The sequence below is a fragment of the Protopterus annectens genome, chromosome 8.part1 (genome assembly GCF_019279795.1).
Source record: "Protopterus annectens isolate FY-2018-M chromosome 8.part1, PAN1.0, whole genome shotgun sequence".
Taxonomy (NCBI): Eukaryota; Metazoa; Chordata; order Ceratodontiformes; family Protopteridae; genus Protopterus; species Protopterus annectens.
Window position 1 is genome coordinate 502,095,691 of NC_056742.1, and position 22,945 is coordinate 502,118,635.

At 41.2% G+C, this 22,945-nt stretch overlaps 1 protein-coding gene across 1 annotated transcript in view; it reads left to right on the forward strand.

Annotated features, from left to right (window-relative positions):
* Nucleotides 1-22,945, forward strand: part of LOC122810422 (cadherin-1-like) — a 656,917-nt gene that overhangs the window by 300,816 nt on the left and 333,156 nt on the right. The window contains exon 5 of the mRNA XM_044082033.1: nucleotides 16,084-16,239. Coding sequence (XP_043937968.1) covers nucleotides 16,084-16,239 — 156 coding nt within the window. The remainder of the gene's footprint in view (nucleotides 1-16,083; nucleotides 16,240-22,945) is intronic.

The window sequence follows — 22,945 nt, forward strand, 5'->3', positions numbered from 1 at the left end:
CTCCTTGTACATTTTTTCTGTTTAACTATTTCATTTAGTGTCTAATGCTGTTTTTCTGCTGTGATAAATATTTCTGTAATGTTTTCTGCCTAAAATGCTATAGCTATCTGAATGCTTTTAGGGATTTATTAGCTAGTAGCTGTACCGTAGTTTCCCACCCAGCCTCCCTATTGTTGTGTTCTTAAACTTGGTGGCTTTACAGTTGCCCGCCCCTACTGTAAATCTGATCTGGGACACTCCTCCCAGTCTAGTCTCATTAGCTCATTCTACCTAACACAGAAAGAACATTTAGGAAGGCCAACCCCTTTGTTTCCTAACCTTGATTACCTTCTGTTCTTCCTTTCTCCCTTTCCACTTTACTAAAAAAAAAAAAAGCACTTTATTCAGCTGCTTTTACAGTATTTGTGTTTCCTCCTCCTGCTCTATTACTTCATTTTGCTTTTTCTGCTACTTGTTCTCTAAAGTGCTCAATTGCATCTTTTCTGCTGCATTTATTACTCCTTGCTTTTAGCCTGTTTAAATTGTAAGTGTTATTCTAAGCCCCTTAGTTTTTGGTTTAAGCACTTGGGCTTTAGGCCTACCCCTTAGCTCTCCCTGGCCTCTCTCCCTCATATTCTGACAAATATGGATGGACAATTTCCTATGGTTTCTCCTACCAGCCTGGTTGATATGGGCATCCTGAGACAGTGTAGCAACTGCTTCATGTACAAGGACAACCATTTACTACTACCAACTAGGAACACAATTTGTGAGAGATGCAATTACATTAAGAACCTAGAATCTATGCTCTCTCTCTCTCACAAGCCAGTATATCTGGCACTGAGAAGACTGTCAACACAATCACTACACCTCAAACACCACCCACAACTACACAACACACACCCACAGATGCGAATATTCTCAACAAAAACAAACCCAAACAAAGGAGATCTCAGAGGCAAAAACACATGCGAATTCCACAACCCTCCACACCATATACCACACATAGTCCAAACACCTGTGTCTCACAATCACTAAGGCCTAACCATAAACCCAACATATTAGTTATAGGCGACTCCATTGTGAGATACACAGATGTGCCTCTCACCAGGCTGGATAAGGAGAACATCACGGTTAGTTGTCTGTCAGGTGCCAGAATCCACCATATCACACACGGGCTCAAGTTTGTGAACAACAGGTACTGTTATGACTCTGCCATAGTTCATGTTGGTGTGAATGACTTGAGACGTACCTCCCTGGACTATATGAAGACAGACATGATTGAGCTCACTGAGCATGTGTCCCAGGCAGGTGTGTCCCTAGCTTTAAGCATCATTCTACCGTCACCCAGAATTATGCCTCAATACAAACAGAAAATGATTGACTTTAACAATTGGCTTAATTTCTGCTGTCATTCCAGGGGGATCCAGTACCTGACAGCCTGGGAACTGGGAAGATATGATTGACAGACCACGCAATACTTTGCTAGAGATGGACTGCATCTTCAGGCTTCTCGCAGAGGTCCTTGCCTCCTCCATAGTGCCTTTTTTTAGGAAAAGTCATCAAGTCGATACAACCAACATAAAAATTTCAACAAAATGCAAATTAAAGGCCATGCTGTTAAATGCTGAGTCTAAATATGAAACTGCACTCATTGCAAGCATTCTTAACCCTGGAAGATGCTGGCATTTGTGCAGCCACAGAAACCTGGTTCAAAGGTGCGGAGAGCACCCCAGCCTTACTTGGTTACTCATCCTATCATACATTCAGATCCCAAACTGTGGACAGCAAAGTCAAAGGAGGTGGAGTTTCAATATATATTAAAGACACACACTCCTTCAGGTTGGTCAAACAGTATGACGCACAGGAGACACTCCAGGTGCTGTTAACCATTGACAAGACCCCTATTCAAATCATAGCTAGCTACAGGCCCCCAAATTTGACTCAAGATGCCCACTCCACCTATCTGGACCTCTTCAAATCTATCAAGATTCAACCCTTTACCCTCATCCTGGGCGACTTTAACTACCCAACCATAGATTGGAAAAACTACTCATGCCAAAACACAAATGCCCAGAGATTCCTCGATTTTATCTATGCAAATGCCTTGGAACAGCTAGTCAATACCCCCATAAGAGGCGATAATATTTTGGACTAGGTATTAACCAACATGAATAATCACTGCAGCACCCCTACATTATCATCCTCCCTGGTAAGATCTGACCATAAAGCGGTCACTTTTGAAGCCAGCATCTCCCTTGACCCCCCTCTAGCGAGGGTCAAACAAAAAAACTTCTCCAAAGCTAACTACAACCTCCGGAGGGATGATATAAACAGCTTCACAGCCCCCTCCCCCCATAGCATCTGGCACCAATGTCCAAATCTACACCAAAGTACTATACGAGCACTTATATAGATGCATGTAATCAGGAACACCTGTCAGAACAAAATCATCCTCCGCAAGGAAGAGTAAATCTGTCTGGTGGACATGTGTAATAAATAAACTCTATAACAAAAGGAAAAAAAAATGCTATCCAAGACCAAGAAGGAGCAGGTGTCCAACTGGAAGCAATGTCTCCTTAGCCTGAACAAGCAAATAAGAGCACTAGTGAAAGCCTCCAAAGCAAACTTTGAGTCCAAATTGGCCACATCTACTAGAGACAATCATAAGGCCTTCTTCACACATGTCTGCAATCTCAAAGGAAGCACCCAGATCTGTTCAGAACTGGTGGTCAAGGACACCACATACACAAATGCTGTAAATATAGCCAACCTACTGGCTGACAGATTCAGCAAACACTTCACCCCTCTGTCCTCCCCATCAGTAAATCAGGACATCCTCAGTACCTGCCCCCCTCCTCTTATCGCTATGGAACAGGTCATCATTGCCTCTCAAAGGCAAAAAATACAGCCTCCATGTCACCCAATAACATCCCAGGCTGCATCCTAAATGAACTCAGGCATGAACTTGCAGCACCATTAGGCACCCTATTCAACCAAAGTCTGAGTACCGGCTTTGTCCCTTCTGAGTGGAAAACAGCCACTGTCATTCCTTTACACAAAGATGGAGCGTCCACCAATCTAGGAAATTATAGACTCATCAGTCTAACTAGCCTGATTTGCAAGGCCATGGAATGGATTATTATGGACATCATTAACAGGGACATTAGCAACCTACAAACACTTGATCCCACACAGTTTGGCTTGTCAAGGGGATGTCATGTCTGTTAAATCTGGTCGACTTCTTTGAGACAGTCACCAAAGTCATGGATGAGAGGAAGATGGTGCATACCACCTACCGTGACCTGGCCAAAGCCTTTGACACTATTCCTCACTCAGGCATAATAGATAAACTCTCTCAACTAGGCATCAATCCATATGTTACCAGATGGGTAGCAAACTGGCTCACTAATAGAACCCACCTAATCAAAATAGGGGAAGCCACCTCAAGCAGTAGACTCATAACAAGTGGCATGGCCCAGGGATCGGTCTTGGGGCCTCTGTTATTCAGGATATACTTCTCTGAGGTGCAGGCTAAAACCAGTGGGTTATGGCTGTCCAAGGTTGCAGATAACTACAAGTTGGGCACGGTCATAAATTCCCCAAGTGATGTGGAAATCTTCCAAGAGGGTCTCACCCAAATAAATGACTGGTGCCAGAAACATGGCCTCAAGCTGAATGCCAAAAAATGTATCATCATCCCCTTCTTTAGAGAGTGAAGTCCCCACATATTATCACATTAATAACAATGTCCTAACCATGCAATCACTTGTGAGGGATTTGGGCACCCAGGTTGATAGCAACCTGACTTTTGACCACCGTGTTACTTCTGTTGTATGAAAAGCTTTCTACATGGCCCACCCATACCTCTCAACCTGGAAACATCAAAAGTCTGGTCAAAGGCTCATGAAAAATAGGTACAAATTTGTATGCTGATTAACATAAAATATGCATGCATAATTATGCAGCCCCACTCACTCCAATGGAATTGTGGGATACCAACTTTCAAATGCAAACTGAGGAACAGGCATGAAAATATGGCACCAGACCCTGTAGTAAATGGTAACCATTTTTTTAAATGTGTAGCAATTATGTTCACTGGGAAGGGAGAAGATTATGAACCATAGGTTTTTATTTTTGGTGACTTGTGGTATGTGGGTTTTGTGGTAAAAGTAGGACATTTATTAGTAGGCAGTATTATAATCTTAGCAAAAGAATATTATAGTTTCTAGGATCTCACAAAGTCATTCTCCATGGCCTACTGATCAGAGGCGTAGCTAGAGTTTATGCCGCCTGGGGCTGTCTTTGAGTTTGCTGCCCTTCCCCCCTCACAGAATCATGGTCAAATCGGGCCTCCCCATACACAACCCTCCCCCTGCAGCCATTCCAATGTCCCATTATGGTAAATGAGGAGAAATAGCAAAGTAAACACTGCAATGTGCGTACTGCTTTACTTCTACAATGATTATTTGGATTTCATTTAAAACTTTTATTTTACATTTTATAGCACAAACACTAATAGACAACTGCTAAACAAAGCAATGTCTCACAATGAAAATAGACTTAGCATTAAAACTTATCTGCCCTTGAAACTCACATTCAATGAAACAACATTGAAAACCCACATTCAAGGATAATGCATCTGGCCAGTGGTAGACAAAGATTACCTTTGGGCTTTTTTCAAATCATAAGCCCCTTGTGCATGAAACATACATGCATTCTTTGATACACCTTCCTGATTGTATTATATAATATAGCACACTTATTAGAGTGAGTTTTAAATTTATTGTTTTGAAGATTCTTTCAGTAAGCAATAAAACAAAATGTGTGAACCAATAATGACAAAACTGCCCAATTCAGAACATTTCCATCATAAAAGTCTACTCGGACTTGTACAATCCACCAGTATCAGCAAATATGCTCTCTGCAGAAGTAAAAGCCATCTAAATAATTCCACATTAAAGAGCTCTGTAAACTAATGAAGAGGTTACTACCAGCAAACAAGTTTATATTTTATTGTTTCATCTACAAATAAAGTGCCTGTTGCCCTTGAGAAATAAATTGCCTATATTACATAAAACAAAAATGGCCATGGTGGTGCAGTGGTTAGCATTGTCACCTCACAGCAAGAGGCTCTCCAGTTCAATTCTCAGCTGGAGCACCTTCTGTGCTGAGTCTGCATGTCCTCCCCACGGTTGAGTGAATTGAAAGACATGCAGGTAGGTGTAAGTATGTGTGGGTGTGCCTTCCTTGAAGGTTGGGTTCTGGACTCGCAACTCGACACAGTAAAAATTTACTGCCAATCATTAGTGGGCTGGAGTTCCGCTGTGGCAACCCCTAACTGGGATAAGCCGAAAGACAGTAGACATAACCCCCCACACCCTAATTCACAAATGCATAACCCCCCACACACACCCTAATTCACAAATGCATAGCCCCCCACACACACACACACTAATTCACAAATGCACACCCCCACACACACACCCTAATTCACAAATGCATAACACACACCCTAATTCATAAATGCATAACCCCACACACCCTAATTCACAAATGCATAACACCCCCACACACACCCTAATTCACAAATGCATAGCCCCAAACACCCTAATTCACAAATGCATAGCCCCCCACATACACACTCTAATTCACAAATGCATAACCCCCCCACACACACACACCCTAATTCACAAATGCATAACCCCCTACACGCCCTAATTCACAAATGCCTAACCCCCCCACACACCCTAATTCACAAATGCATAACCCCCACACCCTAATTCACAAATGCATAGCCCCCCATACATACACCCTAATTCACAAATGCATCACCCCCCACACACTCCCTAATTCAAAAGTTCATAACCCCCCCACAGACCCCCTAATTTATAAATGCATAACACACACCCTAATTCACAAATGCATAACCTGTGCACACACACATCTTAATTCACAAATGCATAACCCCCCCACCCCCCCCAATTCACAAATGCATAACCCCCACACCCTAATTCACAAATGCATAGCCCCCCATACATACACCCTAATTCACAAATGTGTCACCCCCCACACACACCCTAATTCACAAATGCATAACCCCCCACACACCCTAATTCACAAATGCATAACATATACCCTAATTCACAAATGCAGAACCACCCTTAATTCATCTTCGCAACTGCTGAATATGAAGCACACACACACACACACACACACACACACACACACACACACACACACACACACACACACACACACACACACACACACACACACACACACTTGTTGCTGTTTCAGCTTGCCATTCAGCTTAATTCACAAGTACAAATGTAGAAATCTGCTCTGAAGTCATCACTCATGCCCTGCATGTGATGATATCAGGAACAAATTTGTCCAAAAACAAACCCGGGAAATTTGGAAATTAAAGGAGCGACTCGGTTAAGAGGTATGGGTCCATCCCAGGGACAAGGAGGGCATACCATCCCTGTATTCTTCCCTTATAATGTCAATTATTGAGTACAATGTCCCCTTTGGCATGTACCTCGCAAAGCACATGCAGCAGCTGGAGAGACCACAGAGGTTCCTCACCAGGAGAATCCAGGGCCTCAAACATCTACCCTACACAGATAGACTAAAAGTCCTGTCCCTCTACTCAGTTTCATACAGACTCCTCAGAGGTGACCTCTGTCTGGCATACAAAGCAATCTCAGACCCCGCCTTGATGGGACTGCTGCATATCCGCAAGTCAAGCTCTGGTCGAATAACCCGCATGCACAATCTCAACCTAGTCTGTGACATCCATAGGACTTGTTGGCGGGACAGATTTGTGTCCCAGAGACTCCCCCATCTGTGGAATAGACTCCCTCTCCACATGACGCAGGGCACCTCATTATCCCTTTTTAAGGGCAACATGGATAACTGGATGGGAAACAGAATATACACCCCTGGGATTCCACCTGTGTCCCTGCTGGACAGGGGCTTTGGGTGCTGACTTGTCTACATATGGGATAAACTCTAGGCTAGGCTTATAAGGGCCCCAGGGCCAATAGCCTAGTAACTTCCTATGATCCTATGATTAATTGTGTGCTGATTTACCTATTACTAGAAACTGCTTATTGTGATACGCTATAGAGTATTGTCAGCTGATTATAATGGCATAGGTTCTCTCCTGCAACTTGAAAGTTCCTCATTCTGGTATCTTCCCATCAAATCCAGTTGCAGCTAAAATGAGAAGAAAAACAAAATAAAAATATGCCCCCCCAGCCCTAGTGATTCTGCTGGGGCCACTGCTTGACCTGCAGAGCACTCATCCTTTGTCCCATCTCCCTGTAGTGTAGTTTTGCCAGCCACTATGGAATGGGGCTTAGACACATCCTCTGGGGGCTATTTCAGTACCTGGCATAGATATGGGAAAACAAAACCCTTTAGGTGCAGAAGTAATCTGGGGTAAGAAGCTCCTTGCCAGACATAATAATCTGCCTCCAGATATTTTATCTAGAAGTGAAGTTCACAAGAAAAAGAAACAGAAACTTCATTATACAGCTGATAATCTGGTTATAGCAGTTTATAAGACTGATGTGGTTTACTTGGCTAAGAGTGCTCTGCAGACAACTATTGCTGGTGGTTGTTTTCCCATCCATGGCTGTAGTGCTAGTTTGGCTAAAGACCCTTCTGTTGCTTCAGAGAATGAGGAGAAACCTAATGAGAACCATGGTGAATTCGTAGTTAACACTGAGTCCAGTCACCCAGATTCTTTGGAAGGTGATCCTGAGCTTAAATGAAAAACAAGTGTTCAGTTTTCCTCAGATGATTGGTAGATTTAGTGAAGTTTTTGCTTGAGAGCCTTATTTAACTACCCCAGAGCTAGGCAGGGGTATATAACCTTATATAGGATGAGATGCCTGGTTCTGTGGCTATTCTCCGTCTCTTACCGACTTTGGAAGATGTTCATAAAGCTGCTTGCAGGGCACCAGGATATATGCCAGCAGTCCCTAAAAAGGCTCAGAGAAAATATAGTCTCCCTGCATATGACTGGTTTCTTTTCTCATTTCACAGCTGACCCAAGCGCTCTCCCCGGCTGCCTGCTCATATAAAAAGCCTTTCATCTAATCCAAAATGCCATAATAAAGATGAAAATGGTTAGATGTATAGGGCAAGAGAATGTCTCCTTCTAGTAATGTAGCCTTTTGAATGTTAAATTATGAAGTCTGCATGCTTAAATGTATCTTACAGTCTGTGTACAGTTTGGATGATTTTGCTGCATCCGTACCTGCTGAGCAAAAGTCTTATATGAATGAAATTGCTTATAATTTGACTCAGTTTTTGAACTTTGCATTGGGAGGTATGCTTGAATGTGTAGATATGGTTTCAAGAAATGTTACTTCTTCTGTTGTTTTAAGACTCTGTTCTTGGTTACATAATCCGAGCTTCTGTTGTTCTTCTTTCGGCTTTTCCCAGTTAGGGGTCGCCACAGCGGAACTCCCGTCTGCTAATGATTGGCAGTAGATTTTTACGGTGCCGAGGTGCCGGCTCAATGCTCAACCTTCAACAAAGGCACGCCCATTCTACGCATGTCTTTTGAATGCCACTCGACCGTGGGGATGACATGCAGACTCCACACAAAAGGCACTCCAGCTGAGAATCTAACGAGAGAACCTCTTGCTGTGTGGCAACAACACTACCACTGTACCACCACAGCATAATCAGAGCTTCTGTAATACTTTAAAAGAAAACCTTTGAGTACAGCTTTAGGTTCTGAATTGGTGTTTGGACCTTGTGTTACACAGATTTGCAAACAGTGAGATGATAGAGGTAAGTTAATGCAAGACGGATCTAGGATGTTTCATGTAATCATGTTCTCCCCAGAATAGGTGTCCCCTTCAAGGGGCAGAATAAAGAAGTATCCCAGCCAAATGAAATATCAGGGAAATAATTATTTGAAAATAAACAAGAAGGGTTCAATGCCCTGCAAAGGAATGATCATGTTGAGTCACAGACTACCCCAACTCCTGTCCTGCCCTTTCTTCTCTTCCTCCTCCACCAAGGCTGTCTCTCTCTCTCTCTAATCCCTGCAGCCTGGTTGAAAATCAAAATCAGTTCTGAGAGTAAATTGGAGAGGTTGTACTTTGCAGTGGATACTTTGCAGTGGATAGAAAATACTCATTCTCTCAGGGAAACTCACCCACCTGTCCACCCACCCATCAGACTAGATAGAGCTACTTCCTCCAGTGATCCATCACATAGTAGAAACAGGAGTCATAGAACCATTGTCGGCAACACACAAAGGCAAAGGATTTTACTCCAGAATCTTTTTCGTACCAAAAAAGGAGCACTGCTATATACTGGTCATAGATTTGTCCTTTTTAAACACAAGGATATGATTATGTCACACACAACTCCATCATTCATATCTGAAGTTGTTTCTGAATTTACCTCATATCAGACCATCAATCTCCCAGTATTCTATCCTGATCCAAAAAACAAGGGAGAAAATATTATAAATAACCTTGGATGCACACAAGCATTGACACTGCAAAGCCCTTTAGGAACGTTGAACAGTCTATCTCCTATTCTGGGGCTAAGAAAGATCAGCCTGTCTCTAGACAAACTATTGCATTTTGGTTGTCGTCTGCTATTGTTTTCTGTTATTCCCACCATGGTAAATCTCTTCTAGGCAAGCTTAAAGCTCACATGACTAGGGCCTTATCTTTTTTGATGGTGTATTGGAAAGGGGTGGACTCCTGAAGCATTCTAGAGGCAGCGACCTGATCTTCTGTTCATATCTTCACAGAGCACTAGAGCTGCATTCCTTTTCCAGGTCCAGAGAAGGCTTTGCACGGACCATTCTCCACAGACTCCTGTACCCATATCCTTCTATCTCCCAAGTAGGGGAAGCTTTGGAAATCTGCCCAAAATGCCAGTGAGGCCATGGGAATGATGAACATAGTACAGTTGTATATACCCTACTTACCTATAACAGTAAATTTTCAAATTCATCACTGCATCAGTGGTAGCATCCACTGGCCATTTTCCACATTGTACATAGCTGAGATGTGTTTCAGCATGTTTTATTCAGTTGTTTATGGGTTTGGTTTTTATATGGTATTGTGATTGGCTGGGAATTTACTCTTGCTAGATGATTTTGACTTCAGGTACTTTTCTCTCCTTCTTTCTTCTTCTCCTTTCAGCTTTTCCCATTAAGGGTCACGACAGTGGAATAACGGTCCACAGAACGATTGAAAGTGGAGTTTTACAATGTCGAGTTACCAGCCCTGTGCCCAGCCTTCCACAGAAGGCACACACATGCACACACTCACACCTAGGGCCAATTTAGAGTGTCCAATTCCCCTACAGAATGTTTTTGAAATGTGGGAGGAAAGCAGAGCACCCAGAGGAATCCCATGTGACCACAGAGTCTGCACAAAAGGCACCCCAGCCAAGAATCGAACTGGAGAATCTCTTGCTGTAAAGCGGCAATGATAACCTCTGCACCACCACGGCCACCCTACTCACATCTTGTGACAGTTAAAGGCTTCCCTCTCAGGATATTCACAGCCAGTCAGCTGTTACAGGAAGAGATATCGAGGTGAGTCTAGGCTTTTGAAAGATGGCCAGTGCAACTTAGCAGACAACCCAAAATGCCACTGAGGTAGTGAGGAATTTGAATATCTATTGTACAGATAAATAGGGATTGGGCAACTGTACTTACTTTCTTATTTGTTTGAGTTGCTCAATTCTGGCCTGGCTTACTCTTTTGACATAGTTCATTTGTCAGCCTTTTCTGCTTGTCTGCCTTTGGCTCCACCCCTTTTTTCTAGCTTTGAGGTCAATCAGTTTTTGAAATGTGTCCTTTACATTAGGGCTTCAAGAAAACATATCCCTCTTTCTTGGGAACTGAGTTTTGTTCTGCGAAAGTTGACCCTACCACATTTTAGCCTGCTGCCAGTTAATCCTTAAAGCTTTGTACTTCAGGAAAACTTTGCTGTTGGTGAGTCTGACCTCTGCTAAGAAGGATTCTTAACTGCAGACACTTATGGCGGGTGCTTCCTTCCCTCCTTCCTTGGCCTTAACGCTTTCTTTATGCCCAACGTAGTTAATGACAGAGTTTTTAGTAGAATCTAGAGTGGAAGCCATTGTTAAAAAAGGGATAATTAGTAGGGCATAAAAAATATTGCATGATAACTATAAGAATCAATCAGAGAAGGTTAGAAACGATGGGGAAGACAGACTGGATAAGCAATTCACAAAGAAAAAATGGGAAAAATATATGTATGGCTCCCAAATATATAACAAAGTCTAGAAGATGTGGGATCTTTGATTGGAAGTGTTTACAGAGGTATTTTTATACTCCAAGTAGACTCCAAATAATTTTTCTTTAGGTAGAGTGCAAATGTTGGTGGTGTAATTGGGAAGAAAGAGTTAACTAGGAACTTATTTTTTGGGAGTGAAATGAGTTGACAGACTTTACAAATTCCCTGCAGACTACTCCATCAGAAAAGCTGGGTGGTCAGATTGGTGTAACTAAGAAAATGATTTTTTGAGTTATGATACAGAGACGGAATTGCCTAGACATAGTAAAGCCTTGCTGAGTCTATTTATGGTGGATGCCAAAAAGTAATTACCAGAAAATGGAAATCAAAGTCCAAACTAACTTTACTAGAAGTAGTGAATATAGTAACAGAGATAAAAATGACTGGAAATGGGATCTTTAGAAAAGGGTAGGAGCAAATTACATACAAAAATGGGAATTATGGGAACAAACCATGCAGAATAATGTTTTGGATGAGGAATAAGGTTTAAAAGAAGACAGGATTTGAATTAGCTATAGGTTCATAGGTTCATAGGTTCATACTAGGCTATCTGCCCGAGGGCATTTACAAGCCTAGCCCATTGTTTTGTGGCTTAGGCCACCCCTTTAGTATGGGGAACTATACCCATTATTTTTCTGTGCCTCTGTCGAGCAGTGACACTGAGGTAATCCCTGGGGTATATCTGCGATCTCCCATCCATTGGTCAAGATTTCTCTTGAACAAGGCCAGCGAGGTGCTCTGCCTCACATGTACCGGGATTTTGTTCCACAGCATAGGGAGTCTTTGGGTGATGAATCTATCCCTCCAGCACGTCCTATTAATAGCCGTGTCAAGGTTTAAGTCTCCGCCCTTGTGGCTCTGATGGATCTAGATTTTTGAGGTGAAGCATATTCATCAAATCTGGGTTTGACATGGCCTTGTATGTTAGGCAAAGGTCACCTCTGAGCGGTGGCGACTGAATAGAGCTGGAGTTCTTTCAGTCGGGCAGCATAGGACAGATTTTGAGACCCTTTATCCTTTTGGTGAGGAACTTTGTGGCCTCTCCAGCTGCTGCAAGTGTCGGGTCAGATACATTCGAATGGGGCATTGTACTCAATCATTGGTCTGATGAGTGATGAGTAAAGGGAGACTATGACCTCCCTTGATCTAGATGAGAATCCCTTCATGATAAGGTGGGCAATGTAGAAGGTCTTCCTAACTACTTTAGCTACATGGGTGTCGAATGACAGACTACTATCAACCTGGGTCCCCAGGTCCCTGATAACTTCTTCTGTGCTCAGTGGATTGCCACCTATTTGGTAGCTAGGGGTAACCTTGTTTTTCCCGAAGGGTATGACTATGCATTTTTTGGCATTTAACTTTAGGCCGTGGCTCTGGCACCAGTTATCCGTTTCTGTGAGACCCTTCTGAAGGATATCTGTGTCAGATGTGTTTTCTACTATGGCTCGTAGTATGCAGTCATCTGCAAACTTTGTCAGCCATAACCCTCCTGTGTTTGCTTGTACTGGAAAAGTAGATGCCAAACAAGAGTGGGCCCAGGACTGAGCCCTGTGGGACACCACTTGTGACAGGCTTTGAGTCTGACATGGCGCCAGCAGCTCTGACCCTGTGGGTTCTGTCACTCAGCCAGTTTGCAACCCATCTTGTGATGTATGGGTTGACATTTAAGCTGATGAGTTTTTCAATGATACCCGAATGGGGTATTGTATCGAAGGCCTTAGCCAGATCGAGGTAGGCTGTATGGACTGCCTTTCCCTCATCAATGGCTTTGGTGACTGTTTGAAAAAGTCAACCAAGTTTAAAAGGCATGATCTGCCTTTGACAAAGCCAAACTGGGTTGGATCCAAAGTCTGCAAATTCCCTATGTCTTTATTTATGAGGTCCATTATGATCCTCTCCATGGCTTTGCAGATAAGGCTTGTCAAGCTAATGGGCTGGTAATTTCCAGGGTCGGTGGAGGCACCGCCTTTGTGAAGTGGTACCACAGTTGCAGTCGCCACTCCTGGGTGCGTATCCAGAGGTAAGACTTTGATTAAACAGCTGTCCTAGCTGTGGGTTTAATTCCTCATTGAGTTCATGGAGCACACAGCCGGGGACACCATCAGGTCCCATGGATGCTGTGTTTTTGCTTTGGAGAGAGCAGTTCTCACTTGGGCGCTGGAGATGTTTGGGGGCTGCAATCGTTTGGTATAGATATCTCTCCTTTTGGGGGCGGGGAGAAGTTTGCACTGAACCTGTCAGCCAGTATGTTGGCAATGTCTGTAGGATCAGTAATCTTCACATCATTTTGAACTAGCTCTGAGCATATCTGGGAGTTTCCTCCCAGGTTTCTAACATAGCTAAAGAAGGCCTTATGATTGTCTTTTGAGTCTTTAGCTATTTTTCTCTCGAAATTTGCTTTGGATGATTTTATGAGAGCTCTTAGTTTTTTACTTATAGTGATCAAGGGTGTCTTACCTTTTAAGGATTTTGCTCTATCTTGTAGTAGCTTCCTCCTTTTGTTGTAGAGTATGTAATGTTTGACTGACAATGACTGGATCGATTATAAGTGATACATAATGTTTGCAACTAAAATATATCAATATGGTTTGTTTTCATTTATCTAAATTTATGAATGCTTATGTCATAAGTGATAATTTAATATATATGTTTATTGTTTCTAAGGCTGATGTGGTTTCCTGTAAAAAGCAGTTAATGACTTGTCTTATCCCTGAATCAGTCTGTCAGCCCTCCTACTTTTTTTACCTTTCCTCAAAATAAAGGCGAGAGGATTCTTTATTCTTCGGATTTATGTAGGCAGGTCATATTCTTCCTTGACAAAAGTATAACTATCAGGAAATTTGAGCAACTTTTTGTTTCCTTTCTAGATAAGAAGCTAGGTTTGCCATTTTTCAAGCAAACTGTTTCTGCTTCAGTATTTAAGACCATTTCTTTATATTTTTCTTATTATGCGAAACATTTTCCTTCCTCTGTCAAGGCTGACTATATTATGGATGTAGCCTCATCTGGAGCTTTTTTCCCCAAGGCCCTGGGTTACAGATCCCTTCTAGAAGCAGCTACTTCATCTTCTTTTCATACTTTGACGAAACACTATCAGTTCGATGTGTTTTATAGGCTAGAGTGGATTATGGCAGGTCTATTTTCCATGGTCTTCTGGACTGACCTTAAGTCCTTTCTGTCTCCTCACTCGCTCTTCAGTAGTTTTAGTGCTCTCCCATTTGTAAGGAATACTGCCCTGGTCATCTTGCAAGGACACAAGTACAGCTGTCTGAGAACGTGCCATAACAGTAGATGTCATACTGATCACTGTTGCTGCATCCCATTCCACCCTCTTTCCCCCTTTTTTGGTATTATTGTTTCTCTGGGAAGCTGGATCTTTTCTTTTTTTCTTTCTTCTTGATGGATAGGTGTATAGATACCTCTTCTTCATTTCCAGTATTTGTCCTGGGGCAAGTAATTTCTGAGGTTTTCACACTGATATGTCCCTTATGCACCTCCTACCTTCAGACTTAGGTCACATGTCAAACGTACAGTGTGTGGAGGGGTCCTGGCTATGATATGCTGGCTGAACATATGGCTAACCTTGGCAGGATATACAACTTTTATGGAATATAACAGAGATCAGTTGGACATCTACTGTTAAAGTACAGTTGTATATGAACTTACTGTATGTACTTAACATAAAACTAGTTCCATGGTGTCTTCTTCCATCTGTCTTAACTAACCCTCCCTCTGTCCCCCTGCCAAATTGTCAGTTGTGTTTGTTGGCTCTTAGTGGACCTTGCGGGCCTGCCTGAAGTTTGTTTGGTGGATATTCTTAGGTCTTGGTCTAATGATCTTTCAAGTAGTACTTTTTATAGGTACCACATGTGGGAGAGGACAAACTCAGTTTGGGGAAATGAGGTGCAGAGCATTATGGGAACTCAGTCTGGGGAAATGAGGTGCAGAGCATTATGGGAGGGAATTTGGAGCTTTTCAGCCAAGAGTGTGAAATGCCTCGGATCCTATCAGATCTGATAACCCACAGACTGAGACAGGTGGAATACAACAAAATGGATCTAGCATTATGGTAAGTACAGAACTTTCCTTTTTGACCTTTCTTGTGTACTGTGCAAGATAGGCATGATAGTTGGGTAGTGGTCTTCATGACCCCATGTTGATGTGCTTTCACAGGCCCAACTCATGCTTTCAACAGTGGGTACTAAATGTCAAGGTTTTTATGGAGTGAATTGTTTGTCAGTTGCCTAATCATTACAGAGTAGGCATGATAGTTGGGTAGTGGTCTTCATGACCCCATGTTGATGTGCTTTCACAGGCCCAACTCATGCTTTCAACAGTGGGTACTAAATGTCAAGGTAATTGTAAACACACACTTCAAATGGTTGTCTCATCTGTGCACTCCCATTTTGGTTGTTTTCTTTGCCATCTTGGCGTTGTTAGTAAGAGGATAAGTTGCTTATGTTTTCTCAATTTACAAAAAATATTGCAATTTTTTAGTGTCACAAATAGGAAGGAAGTCTGTGAATGTGTAGTTAGCTCAGGTGATGCTTTTACAGTCTCAGTTGACATTTTTGTAATTTAATTTGATGTTTTTGCAGTTGTACAAGAGTATATCAATGTATAACTATGCGGTGTAAAGAATATGTAGCAGTTTTGATAGTACTTTAAATGTCTTGCTTTGTGAGTGCCTTGTAAACCACTGTGTTCCTTTGCATTTTTGTCTTACATGGTTCATGACAGACATTCACTTTTGTTAATTTCTGTATATTTTTTTCTTGTTTTGTACCTCCAGGTTAAATCTAGTAGAGCCAAAGAGACTCCTGTGACTTATAGCATCACTGGACAGGGTGCTGACCAAGACCCAAAGGGGATCTTCATAATTAACAAGACTACTGGATGGTTAAGTGTTACTCAGCCCCTCGACAGAGAAACTAAATCATTTTACAATGTAAGTTTTCTGCTTTGATTCGGTGACCCTAACAGAAGTTTTGCCTTATTAGTATTTATTTATTTGCACTTTGACAGGTTTATTCCCACTAGGACACTGGGCCCTTTTTAGGGGAGACAGATGAGACGTTCATACTGAGTAGACAGAAGTTTGCCTACCCTTTTCAAAGACGTCTGTTTCCAGTGCCAGCAGCACAGTAAGGGGGCCGAGGTCATGAGAAGCAGACAGCTACATTTAGGAGAAGAAAACATTGCTTCAGTGATTGATATGCAGTGAACTGAGGAGACAGATTCAAGTGGAGAATCTGAGGAGTTGAATCAGTCACACGTTTCTGAGATCAGCATTGCTGTATTGCAGTCTAGAGGGTTATTCAATGAGCAGTTTTTCAGAATGTTTCTACAGGAGATGCCAGCATATGGTCGTACCATTTCATAGTGAGGTATAGTTTTGTAGTGAGATATGGTTCTGCCATTTTGTAGTGAGTTATGTTGAACAGAGTGTAGGAAGTATTCAGAAACAATGTTTTGTCATAACTAGCAGAATCAGAAGAAATAATGGTTCAGTTCATCATATTGATCTCTGCTGCAGTATCCTTAACTCTATGGGTTCTATCCTTGGCAGGGTATAACAGCCGGCCAGCTTCCAAAGCTTCAGGGTAACTTCCAGGTGCTTAAACTGTCATGTAGAAATAATAGCGAAATCCCTGTAAGGAAAAATATTCAGGGTTTACTTCTGTCTGAAGCAAGCCTAAGTACGTCCTAATAAGGACATTGCTGAAAGTTCCCCTTTTTTCTGTATCAGAATCTCCAGAGTTACAGCCTTGTCACTTTATGAGTGTCTAGGTTACACTTTTCTTGCAGGCAACAGTAACTCACTACTCTTCCAGGCATTATGATGTATTTTTACTTTTCTATATATATTCTGTTACAGTTTTTCAGTCCCCTAATCACAATACCCTGTAAATGATGTTTTTTTAATTAAATTAATGTAACTCCAGAACCATAACACTTTCCTTGACCACCAGGATTAATATGATCCCCCCAATGTTAGTATTATAGCTTAATAAATGAAACTAGTTTACATAAACAACTTCTCTGAATCATTCAGCATACAGAATATATTGTTAAATTAATGGGCAACCCCATATAACTTAAGGAGCAAACACAGAGTACATATTTGAAATATCAAGCAGTAACATTGGTTTATATACCTTTTAGAGACTTTTACAAAAGGGAGATGAGACCTTTTTGTATAGCCGTTACATTTGTAGACCCACTTATATGACCCACTGAATCTGCCCTTCCTTAACTTGGAGACAATTTCATCTTAAAACTCCATTCCCCACCTGGCAGGATCACTGCCCCTGTTCCAGCAGCTGAAGCTTTAGTTTTTAAAAAAATATGAATGTAAACTCCTCCATTTATTTAACAAAGTTTTAAAACTTGTCCCTATACCTCTAATCCTTCAGAAGTTCCATTATAACAACTAGTGTAATCCAAAACTTTTATTATGTTTTCAAGCAAAATTTGCTCACAGTTTTCCCTGGTAGCTGCATCAATATACATACTCGTAGCTTTACCACTGCTACCCTCCATTCCCCAAATATTTACTAACGTCTTTTCCTAGTAGATGCATCGATATATACCCTGTACCTTACCACTGCTACCCATCAGTCCCCAGATATCTGTTACATACTAAGTGATTGTTTTTTAAATGGGTGTTTTTAAACACCTGATTTAAACGTAGCTTCTGAATCAAAACACATCTTGAGACCCACATTTTTAATAGAATCCCCTTAATGCCAGTAACACCAGGCAGTTGTAGCAAAACAACATACTTATTTAATATCAAAACACACACCTCCTTCATTTATGCTTCCTAGGTTTCACATGTATTAAACTAGCTCAGACATGAAACTAAGTTCATTTTAAAAACACATCACCCCTTTCCATAACCCCACTGTACCTATATCTTTGCAGCATTTGGAATTTCATTAATCTTTTAGACAGCCAGATTAACATTAAGTGCAACTACATTGCTTAAGTATTGGACGATGACATAAATTTGAAAATTTTCAGAGACAACATTAAGGTTTACTGGCCAGATTTTACTGTCATAATGTTCTTTCCCACCATCTTGACCCATGAAGACTACCCTTCACAAACAATTTTAGGAGTTCATTCTTAATATTGAAACCCACACACTGGCATTTTGAATGCCAGTTCCCACATCGCATGATCTCAATTCAGGGTCCTCCTGCTGGAATTTATAACTATAAAAAATAAAAATTAATAATAAAAATAAAAATATATCACCAAACTCACCTAACAGCATTTAAGAATATTGTTTATTAGAACAATGCAGGACATTGGCACTGTAAGCCTCTCTAATTTTTTTCCTCCCCCAGGGTTTTTTGGGATGCTTACCTTCTTCTGTTATTCATTTTAACCTCTTAAACTTACACACACACACACACACACACACACACACACACACACACACACACACACACACACACACACACACACACATACACACACACACACACACACACACACACACACACACACACACACACACACACCAGCCCAATAATATTCACAGCTCTGACCCCCACACTTCCATATGCAATGGTAAGCCACACCAGCAAACAATAAGGGATAGCACTGATCTTTATAAGGGACGACAGAAGTCTGCTAATCTACCATTACTTATCTCCAGGGCACCAGGAAGTGAGTTTCCCCGGACGTATCTCTGTCTTTTCACACACACATCTACAACTCAACTGGTGCAAATTCACCACTACATTTCCCCAGTTATGACTTAGAAATAGCTTATAATCCTCAAAAACAGCAAAGTGCAGGTCCTTCCCCCTTGCCATTTGAATTCGAATTTTAATGAAGGGACAACCTACAACAGATGGCTCAGCCCTACAGCTTAATCAAGTACAGAATACAGGATGAAAACTTCACTCTCACAATCTTGTATTTTTTCACGAACTATATTTTATAAGCTTTTTATATAGTTTTAACTTGCACAGTACATTTGAAGAAGCTTATATGCAAACATGCTGAAAAACAGCTAAAAATACTTTTTTAAATTTATTTGCAATAATTTTAGTGGGGATTTTACTCTGGTCAGCCTGTATTATTGCTTAACATTATTTTGTATTGTTTTCAATCTTTTGGTGCCATTCCCTGCACCATACCTCTTCTTACAGCAAGAAATCTGGACAAAGCCATTAATAAATGTGGGGCAAAGGCCCAAAAATAGGGGCAATGTTTTAATATTGCACTTACAAACTTAGAAAGGTGATAGAATAACAGGTTTTATTTTAGCATGGATTTTATAAACTATGTGAAGTCTGAAACTCAAATGCCTGTCATTATTTTCTAACTTCAGTCTTTATTTATTTGCCACTAATTGGCCAGAAAACCACAGTTTTATGAAAAATGCACCAAATATATGAGGCAAAAAGCTGGACATTCTGCGAAAATCTGTACAGTTGAGAGGGATGCCCTGTACCTGTTTCACTATTCCATGTCATAAAAGGGCAGGGACATACTGTAAGGTGACCACCCATGGACTGTCTTCACCAATAGAAAGACCCTTTGGTGGTTAACTCCCCACAAATGCCCCCTCAGCACTGTAATATATACAGACCCACTGCAGAAGGTGAAACAGTAAACAGCGCTCATCTGCCATGTAATTTGACCAGAATAAGCAAGCAAACTTAAAGAACTAAGGCATTCAGAGACTATTTCTTTAAGAAATAACCAAGACTTTCATCCAGGAATCCCCTCTGCTAATTTCTCAAGATGAATATCCTAGACACGTGCATGGAGATGAAGCTATAACTCCAGAAATCCTGATACAGAAAAAAGGGAAGCTTTCAGCAACGTCCTTATTAGGACATACTTAAGCTTGCTTCAGACAGAATTAACCCATAGAATCTGTTTCCTTACAGGCATTTCACTGCTATTTTTGTTTTTTGGCTTCCCTGTCCTTACTGGGAGATGCAGCTCAAGCTGAGCTGAGTAAAATACAGGTTTGGGTGCAAAGCCCTTCAGAGCTTTGCAACTGCTGAAGGGTACACACCTCTGAGGCTTTTGAGGATTAATGGTCATTTTCTGCTTTCCTTTGCTGGGCAGATAAGTTCCTTTTGGGGAAAAAACTTCCATTTTCTAAATATTGTTAATGTTTTGTTACTTTCCAGTTCAGGAAAGTTATTTCAAAGCTAGGAGTGTTTCAACAGACTGCCTTGAGACTGTAATGTACTTTAAATAGAGCACTCATTTATTCTGTCAGTTTAAAAGTAGTGTAAAGTAACTGAAAACATTTTTTTCTGTGGGGAAATTGTTTTTTTTTTTGGGGGGGGGGCAAGCATAGTATTTTAAACTGCTTTTTATTTTATTTTTTCTGTCAAAAAAGTAACTTTTGTGGATTGATAGTGTTTGCTGACAATTCCTACTTGTCTTCTCCAAGAAAGAAGCACCATTTTTAGCTTGACCATGGAACAAGCTACTAGTCCCATGGTCAGTCCTTCTTCCGGACACAAAAATAAAAACTTAAGCAAACAGACTTTGCCACCACAGCAGGCTAGAAATTTGTTTCAGCTGCAGATGGGTGACCCTGCTGTGGCCATTGGTTGCACCTCAGAGTACTTGTCTTTTACCTTAGTTCCCTTTGATATAGCACCTACAGCCACTATAGACTAGGGATAGCCATCTCCTCTGTGGGCTGTTGGAATCCCTTCAGTGGACAAGGGAGAGCCACTCGTGCTGGGAAAGGGAACAGGAAAGATTTCCCTGTTGTACCAGAATGCTGTGCCCATCCCTGGGGAAGCAGCTGTTGCCATTAGTAACATGGTTGGCCCCATTTTTCCTGTCAAAAAGAAACAGAAAACCAAGCACGTATCTAGTCCTCCTCAAATTTCTTTGGATAGGAGTACTTTACTAGGTCTGGCTCAGGGTTTAATTCAGGCTATTGATCCTTCATGTAAACTGGTTTCTGATAAAACAAAGGGATTCCTGTTTTCATGAAGAGATTCAAGATTCTGAATCTGAACAGCAAGATGCAGGGGATGGATACATTTTTTTTCCCTTCAGATTTCTGATTTAAACTCTGAGGAGATCTCAGTTTTTTGATTCTGTGGAGGTCTACTCTTTCTCTGAGACTATTGCTAGAATGTGCTAGAGTTTTCAGTGGGAGACCACTGAGATTTCTCAGCCCCTCAGAAAATACTATGAGTTGCTACAGAAGGACTTTCCACAACCTCCTCCCTTTGCTCCTGTTCTGTCTGCTTTAGAGGATGTATGTGTTACGGCCTGCTATTTTCCTGATTGTCAGCCAGCTGCCCCTTAAAAGACAGATATAGGATGTATAAGTTCCTCAGTCTTAAATTTTTATACACTATTTCTAAATCTAACAGAACAGTTATAACTTCAGTTAAACCCACTGCTGCTAAGCAGTTAATTAATTACAGTCGTACACTTTCTGATAAGAAAGGGAAATTATTGATAGGTAAGAGGAAAATTATTTATTTATGCAACTTTGATTATCATAATTTTAAATTGTTGGGTTGGTACTTTGGTGTGTTCTGACAAATTGTGAAAGTATGAGGAATGTTTTATCTGCAGTTTCTTCTTGTGAGGAAAATTGCTTTAAATAAGTTGCTTTCTTCTGTTGCACATCACTGCTCATTGTTTGCAGTGTCTGTGTGTGACTCTTGATATTTCTTCCAGGGTTATGGCCACTGGTACTGTTTTAAGGAGGTATGTTTGGGTGCATTCTCAGAACCCCACAGATGTTAAAAATGAGATTTTAAATTTGCCTTTAGATATTTAGTGTTTGGCCCCTCCACTGTAGAGATGGCCAGAAAGTGGGTTGAAAGGGGCAAGCCAATGCTGGGAATCCCTCCTTTTCCTCATTCACTTTTGGCAAAATGCAGAATAAAATGCCTCAACAAAATTCTGATAAAAAACATTTAAGAAGAAATTGCAAGGGGTTCCAAAAACAATTTTGTCAAATCTCCCCAAACCAAGGAGAGTCCATCAAGCCTGAAAAATTATTCAAGAGACCTTGTGAACTCTCCTACCCTGGCTCCATTTTTCTTCCAGAAAGTCCGGATTTCTATTTTTCTCTTTGGCGATAGATTGTTTCTGACAAAATGGGTTCAGATGATCATTCATTAATATTACAGATGACAGTGGCAAGAAATCCTCCTTTACAATGGGTCCAACAAAAACCCATGCACTCCTTTATTTACATTACAAGCAGTACCCATCTCTCTAGTTCGTAAACTGCTCTCAAAACTAAAACCATGCTCCCCTTCTTCTGATGGCCTTCCAGCTGAATACCTAAAACTTGCAGCAGATTCTATAGCTCTTTCAATTAGCATTCTCATTAACCGATCAATCTCTGAAGCATATGTCGCACAACTATGGAAAAATTAAATTATTATTCCCCTTCACAAAGGCGGTAACACCAGTGATCTAACTACTGGCCCATCTCCATGCTTTCACCTCTATCTAAATTTTAGAAAAGTGTATTCATTTTCAAGTGCTAAAACCTCTCACAGACAATAACCTACTCGCACCCACCCAACATAGTTTTCAGCCAGCATACAGCACAACAGCAGCCTTACTGTCATTTACCAACACTGTATACAAAGCTGTTTATGCAGGCCTACTAACATCAGTGATCC